Raw genomic sequence first — 25,569 nt, 5'->3', positions numbered from 1 at the left:
AAGGGCAGAGGGAGATAAAAGACACGGGGAGATGGAGAGAGGGGAGTAAGAAAGGAGGAGAGAGACAAATGGGGAAAAACAAGTGTGAAGGAGAGTGAAGGAGAGGGACTTCAGAGCCAATAAAACAAATCTGTGTCTAAGTCAACGTTGGAGTAGAGACTGAGAGCCTGGGGGTCTGCCTGCCCTCCCGCCTCTTCGCCTGTCGGCCCTCGCTCCACTCTGACAGACAAGAGGTGCTAAAGTGTTTTTCTTCCTCCCCTCCACCAACCCCTTGAAAGCTACTAATACCACTGTCATGACTGTTTAAGTGTGTATGTTTGTGTGCATGAGTGTGTGTCTGCTGACATTTGCTTGTGTGCAAAGCAGCAGCAGAGCCTCACTCCGCTGTGTGTCTCGTCTGGTAAACCTCAGCACTCATCATCGGTGTGACCTTGCTAGTCTAGAATCGGAAGTCCTGTTTGGATAAAAGGATAAAATGACGGGAAAGAGGGATAAAGGAAGAGCGGAGGTGGTGACACACTCCTCACGTCTTGAATGATGAGATTTGCTGTATATCCTGCTGTTTATTTACCAGTAAAACTTGCTGTCACTGTCATCTAGTTAGTCACGGTAGCGACAGTACACCAAGTCCAACAGATCAGAGCTTTCTGCTTCACGCATTTCTCTGTTGTTCTTTCATTTCTAATCACGCCCCCTCTCCCTTTCTGTCAGAGTCCCCCACTCTCCCTGTCTGTCTCCCACTCGCTGTCTTACTGATCTGGCCCTTTTCTGAAAGCTGAGTCATGTTACAACAGACAGAATAGTGTTAAATGAGCAGGGGATCGGCGCCATGTTAGATTCCCCTCCGGCAGTCACCGTCAACCAGCACTGAGAGCCAAAACACTGCAGACAAACAACGACTCACAACCGCAGCTCAGTCACAACCAGCTCGCCGCCTGTGTGTGTTCGTGCGTGGGTGTGCGCGAATGCATTTGGGTGTGTGTGAGAGTGTCATAGGATGAGAAAGAAAAGAAAAAAGAATGTGTGAGTATGAGATGCCGTGCACGCTGGCGTGCATGTGTGTGAGCATGCACTTGCCTGGTGAAGTATTGGAGCTATCGAGGCTATTTCATTGCAGCCTCTCTGACCTTCTGGAGACATTTTACCAAAGGGCTCTCTCGCTATTCAGAGCTTTCTGACCAGAGTCTGTCTAGCCATTTAAAGCAATTTTACCAAAGGCTCCTGTAGTTGTTACGGCAGTTTTAGCAAAGGCCAGCAGGTTTCTTAGAGCTGTATCAGACGACCAAAATAGAGGAGTGAAAACAAAGAGAAACTGGACCAATCAATACAGACCCCAATGAGCCATGAAGCAGCTGGCTGAAAGAAGCTAGGGGTGAGTGCACACTCACTCACTCACTCACTCACACACACACACACACACACACACACACACACACACACACACAAACGTAAGCACACAGAATCGAAATCACAAAGTAAGGTACACACCTACATGTACATGCACAGGCATACACACACAAGCTGTACATTTGGTATGAGACACACATATGTAAGTCCCTCTCTCTCTTTCTTTTTTTTTTTTACAGATCTATAGCAAAATTTTGTAAAGATGTGCTCTGCAGGATGCTCCTCAAAAATAATATATGTAATCTATATTTCAATTTTTCTCCAAAGACTGCTCTCTGCCTGTGTTTTTTGTTATTTTCTGTGTTTGAGACGTTCATAGGCGTGTACCCCCACAGCACTTAGGTAAGATTTGGGCTTTGTACAAATCATAGACTGTATTTAATGGATGTAGCTACTGTGATGTCACCAATTAGTTTGGAAAGTGCAGTTTTAAAGCCTCAAGTCTGCATTTCAGCCATCACCATATTGGTTTCTTGGAGCCACAAAAGACCATATTGGGAAGTGACGTTGGAGCTCTGGAGGAGCGAGGGGTGGATCTGACCTACAGACGGAAGCGACGCCTTCCAGACAGCCTGTCACTCAAGCAGCCCTGCCCTTAAAATATGTGTAAGTTTGGGCCTTTTTCAAATATAAACTGGTGCATCATAAAAAGTTCACCCCCTGTACAGTTGTCATTAATGTTGAAATTAACTATATTGGATAAAGAGACCAAAACACTTATTGTACCAGGCCATAAATATGTTTGGGTTTTTTTTGCTATAAAATTATTCAATGGGGATTTACTCTTTGCATTTTTTTATCCAAGATAAACTGCACCAGGAAAATGAAAATACAGAAAGGTAAGATGCCAAATGAGAGTAGGGTTTCTTTCATTTTCACTTTTGCTGGCGATTGATTTATAAACAGTAACTGACAATCCTGCAGAATATACCTTTAAATTTATGTCCTCACGCACCCAAAACAGGTTTTCTGTTGAAAGAATACTGAACAACACCAGATTTTAAGGTAAACAAGATCAGAAAATGCTTCAATGAATAGAAAGTTGAGAGAAAACACACATATTATTGGTCATGCATGTTATTCTAAACATGCAAAACACAAAGGAGATTTTTTTTTATCTGGCATAACAATGGAGATTCCTTCATTTTTTTAAAACAACAAACTGAAAATATTAAGCCCCATGTACATATACATGTACACACACATACCGAAACCTTAAACACACACATGGGCACAAATGGCAGGTAAAAGCCCTCTTAGTGTGAGCTATAACTATGGAACAGACTGAAAACATCTGTTGAGTCAAAGAGAATAAAGCCAATACACAGTGCAGAACGCAGCAGCACTGCTGTAGTGTGATTGAGTCACTGTGTGTGACAGCGATTTTGTGTCCAACTGAACTGTGCTGAGCCAGTACACTCCTAATAGAAGGGGTTCTAGTTTCCAGGCCCTTCTGGAAACAAGTTGTAGCAGCCAATCTTACCCACTCAGCATTGCTGAGTAGATAATTGGTTGCCAGTTGCCCTCCTTGACAGAGCTGCACAATGAAGAGGATCGCGGCTGATCCCACACAAACAGGCGACCACCTGTTCAAAAACCTTCCTTTGGGAGAAGGTAACATTTCATTAGGACCAGCCTGACGCAACACCTCAACAGCTTCATCCTGACAGCCATCAGCAGATTCAGCTGCCCCTCCGACTTTACCTCTGTGCACAATCTATGGCCTTCTGCCCGCCACCTGCTATCAGAACAGACTGCAATCCCCACGGTTACTGTTCTCTCCATTGAGGATACTATTACTATCTCAGTCTGTTAGTTTCCACACTTTTGCACTCATAAAATCGCGCTTTATACCATGTAACTAAAGCTTCAGGAACTGAAGTCACTAAATGTTCAAGATTTTGTGAGGCATTTTCACCTCCTCAGTAAGTACAGCCATCACAGAGTACAGTCCAGTGTGTGCGATGGCCTGCAGATTGTGCTGTCTGATTGCATATGGGCCACAGCTCAGACTGAATAAAAGTAGCAGATCTTCAGCAGAGTGAATCAGCACATTTGAGCTTTTCCAATTTAGTCTTGGACTATCCTTTAATTTTTGGGCCTGTCTTTTCTTCCACATGAATTTGTTCAAAGTCTTTGCTTCTTTGTCCTTTCCATATAGGTACACTAAAAAAAAAAAAACAGGCCAAGGAGATTTACACCCTGTCTTTCTTTTGGGACACTCCCTTAATTACTTTGCAGCTTACTTATAAAAAATGAGTTTGATAAAGTATACAACACTACAGGACTTTTTCTGATGCAACTTTCTCACCCAGTTACTGTGTAATGTCAATGTAATAGCTACAGCACACAAGTACTGATTTGCTGTTGGTGCATTTGGCTTAACTAAAAAAAGATAAAGCTGTCCCTCACTGGAGCCACAAATATTCATGTGTTTTCACCTCTATTCCCAAGAAAGTTTCATCGCTGTAGTATGTGTGTTTACTAAAACACTATAATGAGAGCCAGGAGCACTGGTGCTGAAGACATACAGAGCTAGCCAGCAATATAACGAGTAAGAAGCAGTGCTGGTTTACCACCAGCATGAGACTAAAGCAGGCTATCTTGCATTATGCCTGACAGTAAGGTTGAGGAAATATGATAACATATACTCTGAGACAAAAGAAATTTGTCTCAAAGAGATTTGGTTATGCCATGGAAGCTACCACAACGCAGCTACAACAGCTCCCTCACCTCAGTTTAGGGGAAGGGGAAAAAATCGATACACCTTAGAATCATGATACTTCTACAGGGCAATACTGCATCGATACACTGTGCCAAGTATTGATTTTTGTTTTATGACAGAAATTATTGATATACAAATACAATTTTAACTTTTGTAGGCCTACTGAAATTATAAAATCAATAGCTTTCTCAGTCCACCAAATACAAACTATTGTAATATAAATGATTTGCTGTGAGATGAACAGACTGAAAACTTTATCTTATTAAATAAAAGAGATGCTAAGGAAGTTTTCCTTTGGGGACAATTTGCAATAGAAAAAAGGCAATGAGTCGCATTAAATCGCAGTGCTCAACATATTACAACATGTTTAAAACTGTAATAATATTGTACTGTGACTAAAATATTGTGATAATGTTGTATTGTGGGGCTTCTGGTGATTCCAATCCAGGGTGCAAATTTTATTTTTTTTGTTCTTTGGCCACGTGGCTAGTAAATGTTCAAATTTTACAATATTCAATAGATTATCATTGTTATTTTGACTGGTAAGTGAAGCAAATCTACCAGCCACTTGCATATTTTACCAGCATTTGGCCAGTGGATGGTGCTAATTTTAGAGTTCCCTTACAATTTTTACCAATGAATTTTCAAAAATATTTCCATAATTTTTCCATAATATTTTATCCCATTTTCAGGACTTAATGCAAGTTAAACATTCCTACCACCAATTAGCTGCATATTCCAAACATATAATACCACTGATATTTCAACTGTCTTTGAGCGCAACACTAAATATTACATTTTATAATAAAAGTATCACATTTTGTGTACCATGAAGGGTAAAATATGTTTTGGCATTTTCTGAACATATTTAAGCAATATTTATATAATGTAAATTTTATACATTTTATAATATGTATAAAATTTAAAATTTAATAATATAAAACTTTTCAAAATCATTCTGTTAATACCAATTTCCTGACCATGTGAACCCTGTGATTTTGTACCCTGTTCCCACCCCCACTTCACTCCAAGGTACTGTTTCAGAAAAGCAATATTAGACGCCCAGAATGTCCAGAATATTATTTTTAATCAGCTAATCAAGGACGCTGATTGAGCTGGCTGACAAATACCCAAAATCTGTGGGTCACATTTTCCAGTGTTGTCTACAGAACAAGACAATTGAAGCTGTCAAGTGATGCATAGTCTTTGATTGCTTGTCACTAAGACAGTAGGCCTTTGTCATAGCAGACATTTTTACTTGTCATATCAGGAAAAGTAGAGGTATTTCTAATAACATTAATGATGGCTCCATTATAATCAAGCGTCTCAGTAAGCCCTGACAAAGTGACAGTGAGCCTGCATGCACAACAGAGTGACTCTTAAACTGGAGCAGCTAAATGGAATTCAGCCACCATTTCTTAGTGTACAGCTGTGCTTTTAATTCTGTGACTAGTCAAAATATTTGAATGATTTTAGTGAGTGATTTTGATTCGGCTATGAGTTCAAATCTACTGTTAAAGGCTTCTTTTGACAGTACCTCAGCTATAGCCAAGACAGGATGTAGACTCATTGTATTCCCTAATAAAAGGTCAACTACCTTGTCAAACAGTCATACATTTTATTTAACCTTTTGGAGCCACTAGTCTGTATCCTTCACCTTGTCTCCTGTCTTCACCAGGCTTCATCAAACAATAGGGGACCCGCTGCCCTCTCTGTGGTTATGTATCAACGATTCTACATTTAGTTTAAAGTGGACAATCTGATAGCATTATCATTTCTCTAAACATGTATACCACTATAAATTCACCCAGCATCTGCTCTTAACTCTAGTTTCACTGCTCTTCTCTGGTGTTTACAACTTTGTCACAGGATTTAAAAACTTTTCAGTGCCCTCCAGCGCTATTATTTCAAACAAAAGCTGTGCAACAAAACTCATTGAGCAGGCATCAGCTACTTTCCTCTGGTACTTTCATCAGCTAACAGCTCTCCAGTTCACCTTACAGCTGCTAGTTATGCAAGCTGAAATCCAGGTTCAGTGAACCGACCAGGCAGTATGTCTGAAACACTAACTGCGTTTGTGAGAGGCAGTGTGATGAACCACCAATTACTACTAGTCAGTGTTTTCCTCCTCTACCCCCCACACACTAAAAATGAAGCGCTTTCTTTGCTATATTTAGAAGTAATTAGAAGCTAATTGGCTCTTTTTTGCTGTCTAAAACGGCTTCCTGGGCTTCCTGTCTGGGTCTCAAAAATAGCCTCAAACCCGTTCAAAAGAAGATTTCCAGTCAACAACACGCACACACTCGAACTGCTCAATCGGAACTAGCTTAAAGCAGATGAAAAACTATGTCATTACGGATAACTCACCTTTCCGCTGACAGAAACTTCCCCCTCCTTTGCTATTTTTTCTCTTTTCTCTGTGGCGTTTGCCTGTTAATAACTGGCAAATTTAATTTGGGATGACGGTATTGTTGCCTCGATGTTGGTAACGCTAGCTAAATGCTCACGTTAAAATCAGTCGTCAAACTTTAGCGCAGGTGTGGACTGAACCATTTGCGTGTATCGGCGGGGGTGCGCGGAAGTAGAGGGCAGATTTTTTTCCCTCCTTGTCTCCTAATTCAGTTTGTAACAAATTTATATTTTCAGCTGATGGTGGTTATTATGAATCTAATTACTTAAAAACTTGAAATGGTGAAGCAAGCAAAACTATTTGGCATGCCTTTTAATGGCCACCTGCAACTTTGAGGAAAGTTCTAATATTGTTCTACTAGTAAGCTATTTGTTCCAGTGCACTTATAACTGAGGTGACTTTATTGGTGAAGACAAGTGAATTTATTTTACACCAGTTCATTTTTCTGAAATATATTTTCTACAACTTTTATTATGAATTGAAATAAAAGTAATTGAAATAACTGACATTTATACATATTTGAAATATAGATACTTTCTTAGTTGTAAGGGACTGTTCTTTATTTATAAAAGTAGGAGGGTAGTATATGTGGCATAAGTTTTGTTTTTGTTTTTTTCCCTGCTCAGAGCTACAGATATGTTTTCCTACGCCTCCCGCAGAAAATGCATGGGACTCCATCATAAATTATTTGTTAGATTTTAAAAAGAAGTAAGTAAGTAAAGATGAATTATATAGTACCTTTCAAGAGCAGAAGTGAAAACATACCTTTTGCTGTTTAAAGGTGAAATGATGAAGATGAAATCCTGGAGTTGAAAAGAGAATTGTTTTTTCACTCTTGTCATGTATGCTACTTAGTTACGTAGTCAGTGCAGTTTATTTTTGGCAAAATTTTAAACGAGCCATGTAAAGTGATTTTGATGAAATAGCCTATCTCTATCTTAAGCTTAGATTTGGTTATGTTTTTAATTTCTGACGAAAGCGTTCGTCCTAAGTTCAAGGACAAATGGAAATCTAAAAATCCAATTATAATTTCTGTTTTTAGTTTTTGCCTATAATGAATGAGGTAATTTTGGTCTTTTTTAAAGAAGCAAAAATAAAAAACACAACTCCCTCCCCAGTGCTTTTTTTTTTTGACACGCCTCCCCCATTTTGCATCGCTTCCTCCCCTCTCTTATATAAGGAACAGCCCCTAAGACAAGACCCTCATTATTAGTCTTTTTTACATCAAACATTTTAAATATTATCATAAATCATCAGACCTCGTCACAAGGACATCTAATATCAATCACTGTCAATAAAGCCAGTGGGTGCACTCTGTTTGGCTCACATTAGTAAGCAACAGTGACAGCAGGCTGTAGTGAACATGGAAATATTAGTGTTTACACCACAACCTCTTGTGTGACTGTGAACAGATGCAGTCGCTAAAAGAGTGATAACAATTTCTATTGTGTCACAACTGTGCTTTCTGTGATCACACATTTAGACTCTCACATGCAAATGTCAGCTTTGTGGCAACCTTCAGCTTTAGCAATTCAGTTGTTACCTTTCATGTTGGGGTTTATGAGAACAGAATTGTATGAGGCCTTTTGTAATTCTGTAGTTTTGTGTCTTGTAGTGCTCCTGTTGAGAGTTCCTGACAGTAAATGGTTAGGGGGCTAATAATGAAAAAAAAATCCTGTTTCAATAATAATGACGCTCCAAGGTCTCAATAGATCACACATATCGCTATTAAATGTGTGAGCGTGCGTCTCTTCTTGGCATAATGTATGGTTGGCGATGCATAATGTGCTCTTTCAAGTTGTGGTCAACAGCATAGAATAGAACAAGCGCTTAATTCATGATAAACTATAATCAGCCTGGTGCTTTGAGACAGACCAGGCCAGCTAGGACGTCTGGAGGAGAAATGCAGACCAGGAGGGAGCGAATTAAATACTCTTATTCAGTTCTAGCCATCAAGTATATAGACTTTTGTTTTTTCTGTTGTTTTTGTGTAAGAAGGGCTTTTTAAAAAAATATTTAAATTTTTTAAATCAGTTTATATGTTGATTGTGTGATCAAACATAATGTCTAAAATGTTTAGAATAACCTTCCTGGAATCTTCAAATATGCTTATTTTGTCCAACCAGCAGACCAAAAACAAAAGATATTCAATTTACAATGACATAAAACTGTAAATCATCACTTTTTATTTAATAACTCACATGGTTAAGTGATCAGAATTGTTCATCAATAGTCCATCAATCAACACATTTTTAAAATGCATTATATGACCGGTGCATTTCAGTGCTATTTGAGCTACCAATTACATAAACATTTAAACAGAAATAATTAGCAGAATAATACATTTAGCGGGCCAACAGAAAGTAAATACAATTGTTTTGATGAATCGTTTGTGTAATTTTTCAACCGAAAATGCCAAATAATTGCCTCAGCATTCAAAATAGTCACGCTGCTTTGTCGTAGATTATTGAAAACTAAATATGTCTGGGTTAATTTGATGAAACAAGACATTTAAAAGGTATCACCTCAGGCTCTGGTAACCAAATCAAGAAAATAATCTGCAGATTTCCCAGACATTGAAACAAGTATCGGTTGTAGCTTTAATAAACACAAAAACACACTGTCTCTGTTTGCGTGAGTTCAGTTGGAGACTGTACTGAGTTTGACCCCTGTGAATAATGGCTAACTTTTAAGGCAGATGCTTTGAATTGCCATGAAACTGTGAAAGCAGATTTACTGAAAGAAATAGCATGAAAGTAATGAACTTAAAGCCACTAACGAGTCATTTGGTTCTTTATGGAACCACCAGGTCCCCTGAAGCGGCACGTATTGCACAACACAACTATAAAGAAGATCTTAGCTTAAAGTGCACGCCTGCCTGCGTCCCTGCGTGAAAGAGCAACTGAAATGTGATTTGAAGGTGATTATTTGATTGCAGGGTGCTTCTGACTCGCTCATTTCACTTGCATCAGAAGCTTCTCCCTGTTGCCATAGAGATGATTATCTCTCATAACTGACACATCCCACCCTCTGCTCAAATTTGATTCAACAACCAAGGATTGGAACTGTTTAAAACAGCGAGACATTCATTAATGCAGAAAATACTCTAATTAGCTTTTTTTTGACAGCATGATAAAGCAATAGTAGGTAGAGTTGTTTTTTTTTTTACAGAAGCAGAACTTAAATGAGGCTTAGAATAGAAAATGAGTTACTGGTAGTGTTGTCAGTAGCAATATTCTTCAAGATTACAGATGCAATCTTAATCTGTCCTCTATCTCCCCTTAAATGCCCTGTTCGCTATCATAATGCCTGCTCCTCATATCTGATGGCCGTGTTGTGCTTAATAACAAGCTACGACTGCAGGAGGGAGGGGTACGTTGGGAGATAAACAAATTAACAAAGCTATTCGCAGCCCCTGCAGCACCGGGGGGTATGGGAGGAGAGTAAAAAGGGCAGTAAAGAAAGAGAGGAGGACTGCCTTAGCTAATCACAACAGGGGGGATACAGTGCGCTGCAATCACTTAGGCACAGCATTATCTCTGCAATCGTGCATCCTCCTATTGTTGTGCTAATTGGAAACCTTAATTTGAGACATAATATTATTGCCTCATTATTTGCTGGGTTACTTTTCCCAAAATTAATAAACAAGTCACAAAACTTGCACAAAGAGCTTTAAGGACTGGCAGTGAGGTGGGTATTAAGAACCTGTTCCAAATTGTCAAAAAAAAAAAAAAAAAAAAGATTTTCTCTAAATCATGAGTGTCAGATGTGTTTTTCTTTTTTAAGAATTAAGACCTACATCAAATGTTCAACATCTGTTGCAAGGACCTTGCTGTTACACTACGGGGTCACACTGTGCCTCCACTTAGCATGTGAGATCAGTTACTCACTCTGTTACATGCTGAGCCATGGATGACTGCGGCAAGGAGTGCAAAGTCTGGCTGAGCGTCATGAGAAGAGATGAAGATTCAGCCAAATGTAACAGCTGCGTTAAGATGATTTTCACCAAGGAAAGGGAGCATCTCCAGCATTCTGAAGAGTCTGGCTCCAGATTGGCACGACTGTAAAGGAGTATGTCATATTTTTTTTAATGTTGCAAATGTCTTGATTTGGTTAGACATATCTGCAGTATGACTCTGACACACAATGAATTTATACTTACAAGTGGTAAGTTACCTGCTAACAAGTTGCTAATCTACCTGTAGTTTCTTTGATTGATCCATTTATGATTTAGTCTATAATTGTAAGAAAATTTAAAAAATGCCCACTAAGTTTCTTAAGCCTGGCAAAATGCAATCACATCGCTTTTGTATAACTTGCACTACAGAACTTAAACGTGTTTACCTTACAATCACACATTCCTCATAAATGCGAACCTTTGCTCAACACTATAACTATATTCTATACCTGTGAAATCTATCCCCCGGCAGCACTTAAGATCTATACAACCAGCACCATTTGGAGGTGGGCACCCAAGGTTCTTGAGTTATAGCCAAAAACATGTTTTATGAGGTCACTGTGACCTTGACCTTTGACCTTCAACCACCAGATTCTAATCACTTCATTCTTAAGTCAAATTTGAGGAACAAAGTTTTCTTGAGATTTTGCTTTCACTAGAATGAGAGGAATGCAAAGTCACGGTGGCCTTGACCTTTGACCACAAAAATCGAATCTGTTCATCCTTGAGTCCACTCGAACATTTGTGCCAGATTTGAAGAAATTCCCTTAAGGTGTTCCTTGAGTTATTGCTTTAACAAGAATGAAACAGATGAGGTCACATGGAAACTTGACCTTTGACCGCTGAAATCCAATCAGCTCATTGTTAAGTACAAGTGAATGTTTGTGTCAAATCTGAAGAAATTTCCAGGACATTATTCAGATATCGCGTGCACAAGAATGCGCCAGATGGAAAGACGAATGTATGGACTGACAACCCAAAAATGTAATGCCTCTGGCCTCAGCAATCGTCGGCGCAGAGGCATAAAAATCCACTAAAAATACAGTACACCAGCAACACCCGGCTATTTCACTGTAATATATCAACCTTACACTCCCCCTTCCCTCATCTCACCTCATTTACTTATTAATTCTCTCCGTTCTGTTTCCTGGCTCATGTGGCCTGATGTCCTAATAAAAATATATACATAAATACAAATAAAATAAATTCAAAATAAAATAATTAAAAAAAACAACAGAGTTCAGTCCCTGAATACTTAGACGTGCCAGTTCATGCTCCTGCAAAGGTGCCCTTGAGCAAGGCATCAAATCACCAACTGTTTGGGGCACCTGTCCAGGGGCGGCTCCCTCGCTCCGACATCGCTCCATTAATGCATGTGTATAGGTCTTGTTTATGCATGTGTCTGTATTTCAGGCCTGTGCATGTCTAATTTCTAAAAATAACAACTGAATAAAAAAGATGCATATCCTTTTGAGGGACTAATAAAGAAAAGCTTTCCTTCTTTCTCATGGATCTGCGGGCTGGTCAGGGTGGGAGATGAATGGAAAACCCACTGTCTGACATAGCATGAACAAAAAGACTTACAAAGTTTTGGAAAAGACAGAGAGAGAGAGGGAGAGAGAGAAGGAGAAAATAAAAAATGCAGGTAAGGTGAAGCTACATATCATTAAATGGTACAAGCCTGGGTCATCATTAGCCATCCCAGCCAGGAAAACTCTCTTCTTCCCTCCTTTAGTTATTTATTTTATTTTTTAAATTTCTTCCCTATTTTCAGAAACCATCCCTTCTATAACTCCCTTACACTCCCACAGACACCCCAAAAACACGCACAAAACAACCCACAACAGACTGCCCTCATTACTACATATCCCAAATAAATAAATAAAAACCTGAGAACCTGAAACAAGGCAATTTCTTTTATACTTTTGCTTGTGAATTTTTAAAAAATGAATTAACTGTCTTATGAAGAAATTTACTAATGTTTTCACCTTAGCTTTCATGTGGTGGGATTTTTACATGAAAAATGTATAAGATACATGAATAATAAAATAAATTAGAAATCTATTGTTATGTACTGAGAAACACAGTTAGTGTGAAAATATTAATAATGTGTACAATATAACAACTTCCCAGCTAAGTACAGTAAAATACCCCGCAGGAGCTGATTATATTTGGAATAAAAGATCATTCATTATCATATTTTAAATAGGATAATGAATTCTGTTTCTTATTATAATGTCTATGATAATAAGTATTAATATTCAATAAGGACCTGATTTAATGAGAGACAGACTCAAAATCAATAAATATCAGCACGGCTATTATTTGACGGAGATGAAAAAGCACAAAACTACTGCGGGAGAATCTTTTTCTCTCTTCCTGTGAGTGGCTGTTAATTAATTGGTTAAAATTACTGAACCATTATGTAATGGGAGAACCTAATCATCTGGTGGCCTGTGTCTCAACCTCTCCCCCCCAGACAAAGACATTAAGTCCATGACCACTTTAATCTTGCTATTTGAATATCTTTGATTTACAGGCTGACATGTCATCTGTGCTTACATGCCATACGTCTTGGCACGGTTGCCATGGTGATGTCAACATAGAGATCGATCATTGCCAAGCAGGAGTGGAGCATGACACCAATTAAAAGGTGATGTCGTCTCCAAGTCATCACTCACACTCCTCACTAATGCACTAATTACCGGGGCTGGGACATTAATGGAATAGCATGGTTCAGCCTGGGGATTAATCTGCATGGATTCGCCAGTGTGTGTGTGATGTCTGTCTCTGATGTGTGTGTGTGTGTGTGTGTGTGTGTGTGTGTGTGTGTGTGTGTGTGTGTGTGTGTGTGTGTGTGTGTGATTAATGCGAACCCCTGCCTGCTCCGCCGTGACCTTGAGTACCACCACAGGAGGGAAATGAACCGGCTGGATGAAGCGTTGGGATATCTGCACTTGGGGCTGTGGAGGGAAGACGATGTGCCGAGGTGGAGGGCCGGGCCAAGGTTGAGGGTGAACAGGGAATTGGTGCAATCGGAGGGGATCGATGAATAAATTTGGTATTTGACTTTGCCAGACTCTGCTGATAATCCTCCAGACTGCAGAATAACTCCAGGAACTTTCTTGATTTTAAAGATGCAAATGATTTCCAAATTAGTATCGCTGCTAAAGACTGGACTCGATCTGCATTCATGAATGCCTCAGAAATAGTCTCCACTTAACTGCGGTTATAGTCAGTGGTGGAGGAAGTTTTCAGATCCTTGAGGCTGAGAGTCCATGCAGTATTTTGTTCTGAGCACCAGCGTCTCTTCTATCAATTGTTTCCAAGGAGCAGAAAGCTTACACAGCCGCATATGGACCGCCTACAGAAAAGCGCTGCACCCAGCGTCTCTTTTTCAGAGTGCTCGTACTTTTTTTGTGCCGCTGTTCTGAGCGCCTCTAGTTGAAAATCTCTCAACTTTTCAGAAAGCCGCTGATATCCCCAGCGCCCTGCCGGTGCTTACTCAAGAAAAGTAAGTCTGAATTCAGGTTGCAGCTTAAGACAAGTTTAGTACTTTTTAAGACTTTTTTTAAAGTCACTCGTTGGAAATTTGAGACCAATTTTACAAAAACCAATTGAAAAAAAAAGAAACAACTTTAAATATGTAGGGTTAGGGAAATTCTTACATAAAAGGACTTTTTGGGAAATACTTGGCTTTGGTGGCAAGTTTTCTTAGCTATTTTGTGTTTTTTCACTCTGCATGTGGGATATCACTGTCTTGATTCCCATCATGCCGAGTTTGAAAAACTTTTTGCATAAAATACACCAAGCCGCTTGGCACCCAGTAGCCTTAGCTGGTAGTGCAGGCGCCCCACGTAGAAAAGCAATGTCCTTACTGCAGCAGCCACGAGTTCAATTCCAACGTATGGCCCTTTGTTGCGTGTCATCCCCTCTCTCTGTGCCTTTCACGCTATAGCTGTCCTATCAAATAAAAGGCACCAAAAAGAAAAAAGCCCTAAAGAATAATAAAATAAAATAAAAAAATACACCAAGCCTCATATGCACTGCCATGTACCGCTTTCTGCCATGCAGCAAAATCTTGGTCAAATAGCCAATTTTCAATGAATTTGTTTTCCCATTTGTCCTGGGAACAGTGACAGCTAGCCTGCAGACAGTGGATCCTGTGCTTTGAACACCTGGCCAGAAAATATGACTGTTGTTGGTTTCACAATCTCTATCTGCATGTTACTAATGTGAGAAGCATTTGGTAAATTATCGCAGAAAAATAGATGTTATCAACTATTTTCAGATATCACAATGCAATGTCAGTATACAACGACTCATAATATCCTACTTTACTTCCTACCATACTAGATTGATTTAGGAAACTGTCTCTGTGTCTTTATTGAACATTGTGGGCAGACAGAAATTCAGTAGGCCATAAACATTTTTCAATATATGAAGATAATTTAAAAAATAAAATATCTAAAAACAGCAACAAAAAAACCCACCAACATTATAAAGTCAATATACCTTAATTAGGGGCTGCAGAATATAATTCTTTATGACAATATGTGACAATCTTCACTTTTTTGTTTTTTCATAAGGTATAATGTGTCCATGTAGAATTCAACCAGAACAAATTTCAAGGTTTAGGACTTCGTGTCCAAATGTTCCACCAAAACAAGTTAGAATTTTGCAATGCATCCTGGGCTTAGTGCCGCCCAAGGCAATTCTGACTGGTTTAAAAAAAGTACAAACAACCCGGAGCGATTTTTCCTGCAGTGCGTGATTAGTATAGGTTCAGCCAGACCTTTCTCTAGCAGTGGCACAGGAAGTTTTGGCTATTCGAGACTTAGTAAAAGTGGCAGTAGTGCTACAAATATGATTTAAAAAGGAGGGGGGGTTAAATAGTAACAGCTCACCTTAAAAATAAACAATTGAAAAAAGCACAGATAATAGGGTCAAAAGCTAAGACAAACCTGGATAGATTATTAAAACGCAAGTAACAAAGCTGAAAATGTAGAAAAAATAATAGGGTGTGTGTGTTGCTGTGTGTGTGAGAGAGAAACAGAAAAGCAATGAGCGAGTTAGTACTTACTGGATTTGTGTATTCATCATGGAATAATTACCAGCTTTGTGCGCTTTAGTCCAGGACAGCTAATTTACAATTTAGACTATCCTACAGAGGGTCACACTTGGAATACATTACCTGCTGTTTTTAATGCCAACTCCTTCAAGTAAGAGGGTAACATTTTCAGCAGTCCTGCTTTGATCCCTATCGATCTTCTTTTCTGTTTTTTTCCCCCCTTTTTGGTTCCTGTATTTTTTTGCCCTTTGAAGCTTGCAACATTGTGTGTGTGTGTGTGTGTGTGTGTGTAAAAACCGCTGTTAGAGTTTGTTTCTGTATTTTTTATTGATTCTTTTTTGAATTAATTAGGCAGTGTCTTGACAAGCCTCCCAATTTCCTGGCCCCTCCAGCAATCTGTTTTGAAAATGTTGAAATAAAATCACAGCAAACAAAAGCAAATCTCCTTGTTCAGCAATGCGTGACGACAAAGTCGCGCTCTCGGTGGCTGATGTGTGCTGTAACTCACCGATGACATATGTGAGCAGCAGGGCCAGGGTAAGAGTGAGGAGCGACGCAGACAGGGCCGTACACTTCCAGTTGCAGCAGCGGTGAGGCTTGTTGAAGGTAAACAGTGGTCTGGTCACGCTGCTGCGAGGGAGAGGCCGAGGCGGAGGGGAGTACACAGTCCCAGAGGTCAGGGGGTAACCCTGCCCCGCCCCTGACAGTAGAGCCGATGAACCAGAGCCCTGCTTGAACAGGAAGTGTCTATGGGAGAAACACAAAAAATACATTTAATTCTAACCTGCAACTGACAGTTAGCAAAGCAGCTTAGTAACTGTCTCTAGCTAAACCTGTAAATTATGTGCATGGTGCAGCAGTTTACATACACTTCTAAAACAATGGGTTTTTGACTTCAGAAAAAAGACCTCTCACTTACAAACAGCAACCACAGAAATGACTGTTGCCAGATTTTAATAAAGCTAGCTCTAGGAATTTGTTCAAAACAAGATTTCTGACTGACTGTTTACTGTTGACTAATTTTAAAACCCTGTAGCAAGGCTCTTAAAGGGCCAGTTCACCCAAAAATCAAAAATACATATTTTTCCTCTTACTTATAGTACTATTTATTTAGATGTCTGCGTTCTATTGCTAGCAGTAGATGCACTCCTGTATCTGTGCAGTGATACAACGGGCAGGTATGGTTCAATGAAAAGAAAATAGTTCCTACATAAAACTGGTCTGTGGATTATCTTGAGTAACAAAGTCATAATTTCTGGAAAGAGACTTGGCTGTTAAGTTTTTCAAACATACTTTTTTGATGCTTTGAGCAACACAAGCTAAGTTCCACCTACTGGAGAGAAGGCAGACAACTGTACAGCTGATACCTTCAACAAACACACACACACAAAAAAAAAACAATGATAAATAGAACTACGGGTAAGAGGGGAAATATGTATTTTTTTTTATTTGAGGATGAACTATTCCTTTAAGTATGCATCTAATGGCTGCATACTTCACTTACAGTGTACTAAAATATGGGTTAAAGTTGCATGCCCTGGGGAAAAGGTCAGCATCCTCACCAAATGATGAACCATGTAAACAACATGAAGGTAACAGGAAGCCTTTTTCAGGCTAGAGCTACCTTGTCCTAAGAGTATTGTAAATATAGGAAAAAATGTAACATTCTTTTTTTGTTCCCTGTTTGGCTGTTTGACTTACTTCTTCAAAAAGTATCATTTCGCTTTTAACATCATAAGAGACAGGGTGTTCTCATTCTCTGTTTGTACTTGTGCCTTCAAAAAAGAGCGAACTATAGTTTTATATAGTTTTTATATAACCCAAGTAATCATAAGCCAGAAGGCTCACATGACTGCCAAAAAGGAAGAACTCAGGTGACATAGGGTGACGAGCAACAAAGTATGTGCCGGAAGGATTTTAGGCTGGATTTCAAAGAAATACAGGACTTTAACCATGGAGACCAGGGTTAGTGGTCCATGTGAATCCAAAAGTCAATGTTGTCATGGATGTACATAATGTCACAACTGTAATTCTTTTCCTAAATGTAGCTGAAACTGCAGGGGTGCTAATTTGTAAGACATCCATTGTATGAGGCTTTGTTGCAGGAGATGTCTCAGACAATATTGTGTTTTGGAAATGTAATGCTATCTGGGGGTACTGGCTGAGCTTGCTGGAGTGTAAACTTCCTCAAATCCAATAAGGAGCAGGACGGAGCTGCTAATGTTACCCTAAACTCACTAACTAATGCAGTTATTTAATAATGTGCTCCTTGGCTTTGGGAGTAACACTCTGTTAATACTGTGGGTAATAAAATGGTTAGCTGGACATGCTAATGGTTGCAGATAAACTCACTGTTTAATACACCCCCTAACACTTTCTCCTCCTCTGTTCTGAAAAACAAAAAAAGAAAATTAAAGGCACCACCCTCCAAACTCTTAAAATGCTGACTCTTTCTTCAGCCCTGTGCACGACACTCTGGCATGTGGAGAATCCAAAGTTTACAATTGCAAAGCTATGATTCTACAATCTGGGGGTGGGGTTTATTGAAAAGACAATTAATTGCTGTCCTAATCTCATGAGCAGGGAGCCGCTCCGCATTGTGTGTCCCACAAACTACCTGCCACCTCTGGGACCACTGTTTTTGTCCGTTTAAGTAGATTATAGTGTGAATTTGGGAACAATCTAGGACAGTGGTTCAATCCTTTGCCAATTAGCTTAGCGCAGCACGTACATCACACTGTCTTAGGTATCTGGTATCTTATTCTGATTCTATTTATAATAATCTGCACTCAGTGGATTTCAGCCTCACTCTGAAGTACGCCTGACTGAAACTCATTTAACGGGCCCCTAAGGTGGGAGATTTTAGAGGAGACCCCTCTGCTGCTATTTTCTTAGTGACGCATAAAGGCTGGCTCAGGATTCAAATATGACACACAGGACAGACTGTTCTACTTTGCCACTGCGTGAAGAAACAGCCCTCACCTGTTGATAAAAGCTCTCAGTACTGTCTGGTACTGCGTAATTCAGTTAAACCCTTAATATCCCACAGCATTTGTGTGCTTTTAATTTAAGTGGTCTCTTAAAATTGCAAGTAATGCATCATCAAAGATTAATCCAGAAAGCTAAAATCAAGGAAGAAAAGCAGTGTAACAAAAAATCCCTAAGCGCTACGACTCCATTCCCAATTTATATTATGTTCCACCATTAATTCTCTTGGAGGTGAGCAATATATGTGACAAATGTAAAACACGGACATTATTCACAGTTAGAGCACTATAACCCGTTAACAATAGAAAACCACAAACTGCGCTGTGGTGTACTCACAGCACACTATAGATAATGTATAAGGCGCAGAATATGAAAAGATAAGCTCTTATCCAGCCCAAGTCTCTCATCAGAGAAGAAGCCCGAATATGACAAAGTGCCTCTCTGGTGCAACATCACGAGCAGCCTCTGTAATGCAGAGCAGCACTGATATGAAAGAGAATGAAAAAGCCCTAGCAGCCAAGGATCAATGACTTACCTATTCCTTTTTTGACTCATCAAAGCGACTACTTAAGTTATACGGCTGTATTAGTTAAATGAAGATGAGGTTCATTTTCATTATGAAAACGAGCGCGTTAGATGGCAGATGATGATAGGGAAGTAAGCTGAAGGGCAATTAATCTAGGTAGCATTTCATCTATATTGTGTTTGGATAATGGAGGGCGAGGGTTGGAGAGTGTCAGATGAGGAAGCAGAAATAGGGGGGTTCAGAAATTATGCAATTTGGGAAAGTGGATCTGGGCAGGCAATTATGAGCAGCTCCAACTTCTTCTGACCATATTGACTTCCATCAAAAAAAAAAAGTGAACAAAGACGGCTGGTGAGGGGAAACAAAGAATAGGCTGTATTTGAGGAAAAAATCTGTAGCAAAAAGCGGCTATGAGTCATTGTTTTTTTCTCTGCGGCGTGTATTCTCCATAACAAAAAAATATCCCGGAGCTCCTGGAATTCTCAGACAAGCAATGATTGCCCCAGGTTACTGTGTGCTCTCTGAGGGTTAATACCAGCTGCGAGTGCGATATGTCGGGGCAGACACGCAGCTTGCCAGAGTGTTATTCTACCCGTGCATCGAAGGGTGTGAGGTCACACGCTGCTGGTAGGAGCGCGGTCTCTGAAGGGCCCTCAGAGGACAGGCCATTAAAGTGGGGCCAGACAGCAGACTGACAGTGTCGCTGGACACCAGACTGCATCCGCCCCGTACCTCGGCCATTTGCCCTCATACACGGCGAAAACACATCCATCTTCTTGTGTCATTTAGTCTCATATTCAGCCTTGAAGATGGATTTTACTTAAAAACAAGAGCAAATTTCTGCCAGTGGATTGAGAGTATCAAGTTTTACAAATGAGTTACCGTTCCATGGTGCATAACAGGAAAAAAGCAGATCATAGAACTTGTGTCATGCAAATTACAAGAAAACTGTTGAAACGTGATAATTTGCATAGAAACCGGTGAAATTATCTCAACGCAAGGCCAGACAAGGTTATTTCTATAAGACTTTTTTTTTTTAAACACAGAATGAAGAGCTTTACATATGGAAAAACATGCATTAGAGCAACACAATGATGAAGAGAAATAATATCAATGAAAACTGAGTAAAATTTTAAAAAGACAAAGATAAAAGACAAGGGGACAGTTTCAGTACATTAAATCCTGCCACATTGACAGATCTCTTTAATTCAAATCTTTCGTTTTTAGACCTCGGTTATGGACTTAATTTGTGGTAAAATGGATATTTTCATATCCTTATTTGACCTAAAATCTCTGTTTTTTTTCATTTTGCCTGTCATCTTTGGTCTCTTCCTTTCTGTGTGTGTTTTCTCGTTTCATCTGTCTATGATGTGGCCCTGTGGCTGAGTTTAACATGAGAGACAGATGACATCCACTCCTCACTGTCTGCCTTCCGTCCTCTCTCCATCCACCCATTCAAGCATCTGCTGAAAAGCAGTGAGTCAGATGAGGGGACACAGGAGGCTGCACATGGAGCAACCACACACCTAAGGGTCAATGGTAGTTCAACTCTGAAAGGCCAGAGATAAACTTAGGACAAACACACACTCACATAAAGAGAGAAACATAGCTCGGCTCAGTGTTGCCCACACAAGACAAGCATACACAAAAAGATGTCAAATACGGGTGAGCATTTTCACATTTTTGAGGCCAGTACACAGGTCGAGTCCTCGGTGGTGCTTTTATTGCTCTGCTGAAGGTGGATCAGAGCAAAAGGGATCAGAATCCAGCTGAAGAAATTGCATTTGTCAACGCGTGTGGAACTCTATTCTTCTTGTGTGGTGCTTTTAAAAATGCTTCACTGTTCTTCCTGGCTGCCTGCCTTTGATCTTCGCAGACAATATCCAGGGGCGACGCCCAGGAAGCTCTGAATTCATATCAGAGGGCAGATTTCCCCCGAGACAGGAAGAAAATGAGAGTTCCCTCTCTCCAGGAGGTTGGCGTCTACGGCCCAAGGGCTGTCTGTACCTGGATATGTGTAAATGACTGTGTGTGTGTGTGTGGGTGGAGGCCAATGTGCACGGGCTACAGGTACATGCAGATATACCGTACGTGTGTGTGCGTGCGTGTGTGTATGAGAGTGGATTTTTCAGCTGCACATGCACAGCGTGTGATTCGAGTCTCACTTCTCTGTAAAAAGAGGAAGGAGAGGAGGCAGGGGCACCAGTCAATTTATTACAGTCCCAACATTTGTTATGCCTCTTAACACACCCAGTGTGAGACCCAGTCAGATATATTGAACATCCATATCTGCATCCTTCCACTCACGCAAGCCAGCCTCTCCAGAAATATAACGGAAATGCGGCTGAAAAGGAAATCTATGCACACTTCAAACAATCTTAATCTCTGCTGACGCAACGTCGATACATTTCAATACAGATTCATCAAATGCGCGTCGAGGAAAATGGAAGTGTACTTGACAACAAGAGATGTTATACAATTTTTTTTAAGGTCATAGCATCACTTATAATTCCATCGGCATGAAACCCCCGTGTCAAGTTTGGTGATAAATCTTTAATCTCACGTCTGAGATAGAGCTGATAGCAGCAGCATCGGCGTGAGAGCAGAAATATGAAATCATTAGTTTAGTGGTGTATCTGGGAGTGTGACAGAGGAAAGAGAGGAGGGTGCTTGATTATTAAATCCAACCCAAAACAGTTAAGCCGTGAAGGCATTTTTTTTGTCTCCCCCTCCACCAAAAGCTAGATAGAAGAAGAGCCAATAATATCTGAATTATGTTATGAAGGAACACTTTTCTATTGACTATGAATATGATTACATTTTATGGTTCAGAACTAATAGCGCACTATCAAATGAAACTTATTTGACTATAAAGTCCCAAATGCAAAAATGTATTACTACAAAAAGACACCATCCAATATACTGAGCCACTGCAGAATTTGTGTTTTATAATCACATCTCTCTTAGCGAGCGCCTTTTTTATGTTTAAGCAAATATCGTCGGAAGGATTCGAAACAAAAAAAGCGTGGATTTTATTTATTTTCATTTAAAGCAAACACGCACAGATAAGTGCTGTAATTACGATGCACTTTTGACAAGTCTTTTACATTGATAGTCATGTCTGGCCAATGATTAATTTAAATTGTCACTGAATCTAATTTTATTCTTCCCTTCCTTTAAATGAGGTAAGATCTAATTATGGCCTAATGCATAACTTATTAAAACCCTCTTCTTCTGGTGTGGCAGCCTGCCAATCTCATCCTCACTCATAATACCAGAATTCAGCTGCTGAGCTGCGCTCTCATTAAACATGCAAACATATTCTTTTGCACCTTCTCAAAAGCAGCCTCACAAATGAGGATCTCCTAAATAATTCTCTGATCAATTATTACTTATGCAGCAATGCAAATGCTTAATTCTGTTTGATGGGTCGAAATTCCGGCGGCTCGTCTCCAAGCAAAAAATCTTTCTCGGGTACTACAATTGGAAGCGGCATCACAATGTGTTCCTGAAAAGAGGATTTCTACTCGATCTTGACTTACACTTTTATTTTAGGTAGTCGACACTCAGATTCGATCCCCTGGTGGATGTGCATGCAGTGGGGGGTAAGAGAATGAAAAGAATCCAGAAAACCTGAGAGATTCGTTATGACTTTGATGGCGTGCAAAGTCCTGTAATAATACCCCAGAGGCCTGCGTGGTGTTCCACTTACTGCTCTCTACACGTGCAAAACATGTCCATCCTAACAAATCCTTTAGTCCGACATTCATTCTTAATCATTCCACTCTGATTTTCTCTAAGAAAAATTGTGAAAGTGTGCCAACTAACACTCCTGACGAAATAATTTCCTTTAATCTAATGAGCCTCATTTGTGAGATTAAAGCAATGTCTTTAATCAAGTGACATTATGTTGAAGTAGGGCGGCTTGCCTTGAAGATATTTTCATTTGAAGGCTTTCATTGCAAAAATGACATATCCACCGTTTTGGACTGAAAGCCTCTTGGAACGAAGCCTTCCATTTGTTCCAAATTCTTTAAATAATCTTTTTGTTCATTTGTTTGGAAAAAACCCCCAACATAATTGTGAAAAATAACCTTTACTGTAAAGGACATTTTTTCCCCATTTGTTGCATTCTCTTACCTGGTCTCTAGGGGAATGTTGCTGTTGAGCACCCAGCTGTTGTGAAGCTGTGCCTGGTCTGTGCTCGAGCTTGTGTCTGCCCCCTGGCTGCCCTGACTGGCCTGGCACCGCGTCGGCATGGTCTTCCTCTGCAGGCTGACTTGAGTGTAGGGCGCCGGGCGGGCACAAGTGCAGGCGTGTGGCGGTGGGGGAGGCGGGGGCAGCGGGCGAAACGTGAACTGACCACCTGGACTGCTGGGCAGCTCTGCGCAGGGGAGAGACACAGAGAAGTGGAGGAGGAGGCAGAAGGGAGGGACAGGGGAGAAATAAACATAGCTTTATTAGTAGCGCAGTACCATAAATTACAAATAAAAGTGGCGTGTTAGTTGACAGTTTATTGTTATTACACTGATTGAGGGACATAAATCAGCTTGAAAACTGTGCCTGTCCAGTGCCTTCCCTTCCTACCTGCTTTGATACACTTCCAGCCGCCCTATAAATAGGTTCTTGGCTGGCTGCAACATTGAGCAGTCTTTAAAGAGCTAACAGCTCTGGCTTAATCTGCAGCCGCCAGCCCAAACTACCCATGTGATGTTTATTATGAGATCTGTAGCTCGACGGAATGAGCTAGCCAGCTGTAACTCCCTCACACTGGTAACCTCGGGGTCTAGCTAGAGCTCTCTCAATCCATCATTTATCATCCCCTCTCCCTATAACGCTCTCTCGCCCCGGCTCTTCCTCCCTGCTGCTTTCTCTCTTCTTCTTCTTCTTCTAAAAGCCAGCAAGAGCTAATTACAGTTTTGCGGAATGAAAATGTGCGTGCATATGTTTGTGTATGTGTGCAACTGCAAATGCAGCCGGTTTATTTCCATGTGCACCTGTACGCATGTGTTGGTGCGTATTCATGAGTGTACATCAAGCATCCTGGGACATTAGTTACCAGCGTTTAGGGGGACAGCTCATGCCATATGGTTGCAGCACGGTTCCACGAGCACGGCAAATCCCTCTTGTCCCAAAAGACAGACTCTGTCCAGCTGTATTGACAATGAATGTAACATTAGCCTCGAACCCGTTGTAAGGGAGAGCACAGTCCAGAATCTGGTAGACAGACAGTATTGGCTCACAACTCTATTTGCTGCCAAAATGTCAGAAATAATTTAGTATCTAGAAATGTAACCCACCTGGGAGATTACTACAGTCTTCCCGATTCAAGCGTAAGTATTGTACAGGAAACACCAGCATTTATGATTCTTGCCAGATGAAAACTGAGAAAAGTAAAGAATTATATCATTTCAGGTCTCTACACTTTCTATTGCCAGCATAAACACCTGCATGTTAGCAGAGAGTGCACTTCAGCTACCATTATGTCCAAAATTGAGGCAACATCTTTTCCAAATATTGCAGAGAAACATTTATGGAAACATGTTATCGTCAACATTTCCATAATACTAAATCTGCAGCACATGCCGTGACATTTTAAGCAATGTTAAAAATCATATTGCTTTGATCTCTTCACACTGCATTATTGTCGCTCTTTGCACAGACATGTAAGCCAATGCACTGTGTCATATCCGCCAATGTTCATTGACATACCGCACAGCGCGTCAGGTTTTATGACTCTCAGTTGTTGGAAATTCACATTTACAAGATGTATATGGTAGCAGTGTTGGTAGGAGCACTATGGCGGGACAGGAACAGTTCTGTAAATAGGCCTATAAACATTTCCACAGTAATATTTCCATCATGCCATCTGTCCAGCTGAAATGGCATTTTGAACAATGTTAAAGTAGCAGTTATGACATTTCCTCTGTGTTTGTATCTGTGTGCATATCTGCACATTTGACAGTCATATTTCCAGAATTACCGTCAAAATGCTCTTTGAGCAAATGACAAGTTCTTCATCTTCAAAAAAAACAAAAAAAACAACAAAAATCGCACACATTGCAGCTTATTGGTATTCCAACATGGCTGAATTGTCTTTGTCACATCTCAAAAGCATGCAATAAAATATTTGCCTGTGCATGCTGACACAATGAAATTATCTCTTCTTTACTCACGACAAGCCATTACTCACATCACATATTTATTTCATGATTTCATGGAATCTTGCAGGGGGTTCTAACTAAACATTGCCTTCCCTCCATTGTTTTTCATTGCTCCGGGCCATCTGCGATGATGCACACTTCACACTCGCACATGCAATTTGATATTTTTAGCATGTTTAACATGTTTCTGTGGAATAACAACAGCTGAAGGGTGTAGTTTGTGAATGTTTGTAACCGGCGGATGTGTCATATTTCTACACTGCAACACAGCCTGTGTGAACTTTAATAACTGTTTTTCTCATGAGAAATATATTATATTG

The 25,569-nt window shown here is 40.1% G+C and overlaps 1 protein-coding gene across 2 annotated transcripts in view; it reads right to left on the bottom strand.

Moving 5' to 3' along the window:
* Positions 1 to 25,569, bottom strand: part of tenm1 (teneurin transmembrane protein 1) — a 306,672-nt gene that overhangs the window by 126,999 nt on the left and 154,104 nt on the right. For both annotated transcript variants that reach the window (XM_088081314.1, XM_042493760.2), the window contains 2 exons: positions 23,226 to 23,469; positions 16,080 to 16,318 (listed from right to left, as the gene is read on the bottom strand). In XM_088081314.1, the coding sequence (XP_087937440.1) occupies positions 16,080 to 16,318; positions 23,226 to 23,469 (483 nt within the window). The remainder of the gene's footprint in view (positions 1 to 16,079; positions 16,319 to 23,225; positions 23,470 to 25,569) is intronic.

This window comes from Plectropomus leopardus, chromosome 8 (assembly GCF_026936395.1).
Source record: "Plectropomus leopardus strain MGB_pleo_1.0 chromosome 8, ASM2693639v1, whole genome shotgun sequence".
Lineage (NCBI taxonomy): Eukaryota > Metazoa > Chordata > Actinopteri > Perciformes > Serranidae > Plectropomus > Plectropomus leopardus.
The sequence above is the reverse complement of the archived record's forward strand: the minus strand, read 5'-3'. Positions and strand labels throughout refer to the sequence as shown.